General features: G+C 30.7%; 2 protein-coding genes across 3 annotated transcripts in view; one reads left to right on the top strand and one right to left on the bottom strand.

Moving 5' to 3' along the window:
- Positions 1–5,465, top strand: part of side-VII (sidestep VII) — a gene marked incomplete at its 5' end in the record, with an annotated part of 293,850 nt that overhangs the window by 115,215 nt on the left and 173,170 nt on the right.
- Positions 1,766–3,700, bottom strand: LOC106692775 (uncharacterized). The gene is made up of 3 exons (XM_014438914.2): positions 3,488–3,700; positions 3,270–3,323; positions 1,766–2,133 (listed from the first exon to the last, which is right to left on the bottom strand). The coding sequence occupies exons 1-3, from the start codon at positions 3,597–3,599 to the stop codon at positions 1,808–1,810; spliced, it is 492 nt and encodes a 163-aa protein (XP_014294400.1). The 5' UTR covers positions 3,600–3,700; the 3' UTR covers positions 1,766–1,807.

A 5,465-nucleotide genomic window follows, 5' to 3' on the forward strand; every position in this document is an offset into this window, starting at 1 on the left:
AAAAATATTATATTTTATCGAAAACATTAAAAAAATATTATATTTTATCGAAAACATTAAAAAAATAATAAAAAAAAGCTTAATCCTTCCTTTCGAATCAAGCTATGAGAAGTTTCATTTAAAGAGGTTCATGAGTAATTGTAATAAAGGTAATAAATTATGAATGAGCTATATGTAATTTATGTACAAGAAATACATATATCTCGTTGAATGAAAAAAAAAACCCTCTATGAGACGAACGATATATTTTTTAGTAACAACCAAAATGTGGTGATGCTATTTTCTTTTTTTTAAAAATACTTATTTATGCATTGATAGATATTAAAATCTTCCACACAGTTGTGGGTAATAGGTAATAGTGATGAATGATCTCATACATACTAAAATATAATAAATGAATAAAAAAAAAACTCTTAAAATATATACTAACAGAAGAATAAACAAAATGAACATGATCAAAAGATCCCAGGGCATCCCTCTCGCCGCATCACTGGCCGTGAGTCAAGATATAGCATTTAAAAAAATGAAAAACCTTTACCTTTTTTAAACGAGTTATTTCAAGAATCACAAATCATCCTAAATTTTACAAAAACAGAGTTTTAACAAACAAAAACATAAGATAACTACTGTCATAGAATAAATAAAGATTAACAAAAAAATAAAGTTATGCAGTCTAGTCATACTAAAAATAAAAAACTGAGTCTAATAATATTATTTTTTCTAAAATTAGTTACAATAGTTTCAGATAATTTTTGAATGGTTGAAACTATGTTAATATCAAAATAGAAAATCCTAGCTTAAATGGCTAAGAATAACTGTAGAATTATAAACGTAAATTGTGAAGAACAGGCGATTCCGAGATCTATTTTAAAGGTTAAATTCTTCTAGACGTTTAAAGATAGTAATATAACAATTAACAACGCTAATGAGTAATATATGAATGACAAGTAATATTATATGAGGTATATAGAAATATTACGAAAATCAAAATGATCCACGGATGTAAATAATGAGTTGTGATAAAGAAGAGATAAAATGAAAATCATGAAAATGTATAACCAAAATAACTTGTAAATATAAAGTTATATAAGCCAAAGGGTATACCTGGTAAAACTCACAATATTCTGTTGTGGTGAATTTAACATCATATGTAAGGATAAACGAAAATAGAAAAGAAGTGAAGTGGAATGAAGGGGAAAATACTAATAATCATAGAAACTCGAAATTTAGTACAAAAACTTTTTGTTTTTATTTCCTGAGTTTAAAATTATGCTAATAAAGTATTTAATATATTAATAAAAATGTGAAAACTAACAACTCCTATTTTATTTTATGAATTTTAAATAAATAAGGATTAGTAACTGACGACTTTAATGTCCCCTTTTCTACACCATATAGCTTTTATAAACATGTTGACCAAGAAACCTGATTAAACTGTATACAATCAGATAATAAGTTGTAATTTCGAATAGAAAGAGATGATGAATAATCAGATATCTATTGTTACTTCATAATTTCCGTTTGTATTTTCCGTTCATAAAGGGTTACTTATGGCTTTACCAACCAGAGTGGTTTTTAATATAACCTACGAAGCATTTTATACTAAATAGTTATAACAGCAAACATTTAAATAAAATATTCACGTGATTACAAGCATGTGTATGCAATTTAAACAGGTGAGCTAAAAATAGTTTTAGTTGATAGATACCACCTACCATTGAAAATTATAACATTCAACACAATAATCATTAAATATGAACATAAATGTTGTGAATAGTAGTTTATTTATTTTTGTCTAAGCTGTGCGTCAAATAAGACTGCTTCGGGAAACCTGGTTGACTCCCTTTTCGTACTGGTTGCCATATATTTCGGCAGCACGGTTGCGCACATGTTCGTCTTCATGTAGGACAGTACCTCGAGCACCTTCCGTCGCACCCGTGTTAAAGACGTTCTTCTTTTCTTTCTTCGACTTCTTGCTCCAGATCCACCTCTTCATCTTCCGATTATCTTTCATCATTGGCAAGCACAATTCCTCGGGCCCCGCTGATTCTTGTGAAAGGAAAGCCTCTGGATCTTCTATCCTCATTGGATATTCGTCTCGATTGGGTGACTTCCCGTCCTCGGATTGGTCTTCTGTAGAAGAAGACATTAGGAGCTACTTTTTTAATTTGATTGTATTAAGTAAAAAAAAATTAATAAAAATAATATTGTTCATATTTCTTTTTAAAGGAAAGAATTTTAATATCAATAATGTATTGCTTAGAATGACAACAACCAATGTCATTTCCCATGAAAAGTCCGATGAAAAGTGAAAAAATTAACTGATGATTTTCAGTAATGGCGATGAACATATTACTCCTTTAGTTTAGTTTTTACACATCTCACAAAAAAATAAATAAATAATAATAAAATTTCCATACACTAAAGTACCGTTTCAATCTCATTTCAATCATGTTGATTCTACTACAGAATGTTTCAAAGCTGTTAAATTCGTAGCAAAGTAACCAAAATATACAGTCTTTGAGGGTATTGCAGGAGACAAATCCCTGTAGAGTAGAAGAGTTAATACACTATAACTAATTCCGGAGATCCCTACAATACTACTAACTCAAAAATGACATTTTTGGGGGAGGGGAGGGAGGAGCGTTGTGTCCCTTTCGTTCTGGATGTGCGATTTATTTTAGGCAAAAAAATTACAATTTTTGAAATTGAGAGATTGGTTTGATTTAATTAAGGGGGTCCGTTGAAAAAATCTATAAATTTACGCAAGACTAAATTCTCGAAACGGAACTATCTGAGTAGCGATAGTCAATTACTAAATAGATTTTTTTTTTTTTAAATCGATTAAAACGATTTAACCGAAGTTTGATATTTTGATACAAGTCCTTCTTGTATTTAGCCAACGAATGTATATTTTAGTTTTCTTAATAGCTATATATATATATATATATATACACTATGACGTTTGGAATAGATAATTGTAGTTAAACGTCAAACTTGGTCATTCCTGGGATGGGTGACCCGAACTGAAATGGTTGATCACTCAAACCGGAAAACCACGCTTAATCCTTTTCCTTCTGAGTTTGTGAGACACTCAGCCTATTGGAGGCAACTCACACAGACCGGGCTGATGACGCTACTCCTTATACCTTGATCATAAATGAGGTTTGTGATACAGGACAACAGCACGCGACCAAAGATCTCCACGGTCTATAGTGCCAACAGAAAATATATATATTTACATTTACATATCTACTATCATTACTTACCTAATTCACCACGACCGTTGCAATCTTGATCTACGTCATCTAGTAACGATTCTTCTATAATATAAATTAAAACTAAATCAGTAATTATGTTATTATAATATTGAGGCCTATATATTCCACAGATTTATATGCTAGATTTCAATGCTATACGCCAGTAAAAGGTCCTAGAAAATGCAAGTTATATCAACAGAAAATAAAATATATTTTAAATAATTTACCCAATATATTATCGTCATTAACGTTCTGATATTCCGCCGCAGATGAGAATAGATTTGGTGGTGTGTCCAACAGTCGCAGGGCCAAAAATGCTATTATAAATGCAGTAAACATGTCTCACTACATATTAACCTCACAATATCTTTCGAAACACATGTTTAGTAAGAAAATGTTATAAACATTATCGAAATAGTTTAATCGATTACATTTAAAAAATCAGAAAATATCTGTCAACAACAATAAACTTTTGCCAATAATAAAAATAATTAAATAAACTTTAATTTTTATATTAGTTTGATGTTAAAGCATATGTAAATTTTAACCATATTACAATAATTTTTCTTAGACCTATTTCTGATGCTTTATAATACTTTTCGTATGCATCGAATTTTCGTATCCCTTTTACGGATTCTCCCACCATGAATGTTCTCACCCTGTAACCTCAATATTTTTTGGAATTTCGATTTATTTTCGCTGTATCATGACAGTGGCATGTAGTCTTATCTTTGAGGGTATTGCTGTTGATTTACTCACCTTCACCGGTCCTCGGAAATCAACAAACTGTTCTATTTCGTTTTCTCAGCTTGAAGAAAATAAAAATTTACTTTTATTTTAACTACCTTGTATCAGTTATTTTCAGACCCAGGGTGTTCTTATCGCATAAATCACATAAAACCCCCAACAATTTTTTTCCGGTTTCCAAGATTTGCGGAACGTGCGGAAAATGGAATAAAATTAAAGAGAATAATACTTAGAAAATTCAATTTCCCATAATGGTTAAATTAAATTATAAAAATATTTCACTGTTTAGTTTTATTTCAGTTTTAATTACTTTTTGCGCGCAAATCGTCAAAAACAGTAAAATACGGTTTGCGATTATTAGCTGTTTATGCCACCAAGATCCGCCGGATCGGAACAATATTAAGTTGTAAATAAACTTAGTTTTTTTTTAAAGAAAATTTCATAATAGATATCCTATTCCGTTGGAATTTTCTGTGCAAAATTCGCTGGATAAGGTTTGGAAATCAACATTTCTTTTTAAAAAAAATAGTAACGAAAATGACCTTATCTCAGAACAGTTGGAAAATCGTTAAGAACTAAGAAAATCGAATCATCCTTGCTAATGACATAAATGTACACATTCACTGAAAAAAGTATTAACAATTGTTAATTTAATTTCAGAATTTAAGAATTGATTCAATCTTTACCTCTACAAGGAAGTACTGTTACTGGGCCAACGGTTGTGCAAGGAGGTAATTTGGTAAAATCACGCCCGAACCTACGGGCGCTGACTCAACGTATACAGTGAAACAGAAAATAATTATCTGCCCAGCCGGATTTCGAACCCGAGTCCTTGGAGTTAGTAGTCCATCACCTTACCAATGAGCTACCCACTCTCCCAGAATTTAATAATATGAGCATGTATAGTCGAACGAACTACCCTATAAATGTATCTACAAGGTTTTAGATTTTTTTTTTTTAACAACTTAGAAAAGAAATATTTTCAAAACTAATCCAATTGCAAATCTAAACCATATTGGGGAACACTACAAACATTTTTAACTACATAAGTATAATCGTTTTTGAAATTGAATGATCTCTATGTCAGTGAATGATTTCCACCTGTTCTTTTATAAATTAAGATTTATATAATCCTCATACGTCTTGTACGTACAGAAAATTACTGTTTCTATATTTTTTTTTCTTAAGAATCCAGTCCTCACACCAGACTCAAAAGACAGGAAACTGCTCGTCGATTCCGACTATTACAACATTTACTAGACAAACGGTCCGAACTTCCAATCCATTACAAAAGACTGATCTACGTGACTATTATAAGGCCTATTTGGAGATACGGAGTTGAGCTATGGGGCTCCACTAAACCATCTAATTCCTCTCGAATCCAATCCTTACAGTCCAAAATCCTTCGTAAAATCCTTAATGCTCCTTACTTTGTCACAAATAAAATCATCTATCAGG

Source organism: Halyomorpha halys, unplaced genomic scaffold (genome assembly GCF_000696795.3).
Source record: "Halyomorpha halys isolate HHAL.00 unplaced genomic scaffold, Hhal_1.1 Scaffold71.1, whole genome shotgun sequence".
NCBI lineage: Eukaryota > Metazoa > Arthropoda > Insecta > Hemiptera > Pentatomidae > Halyomorpha > Halyomorpha halys.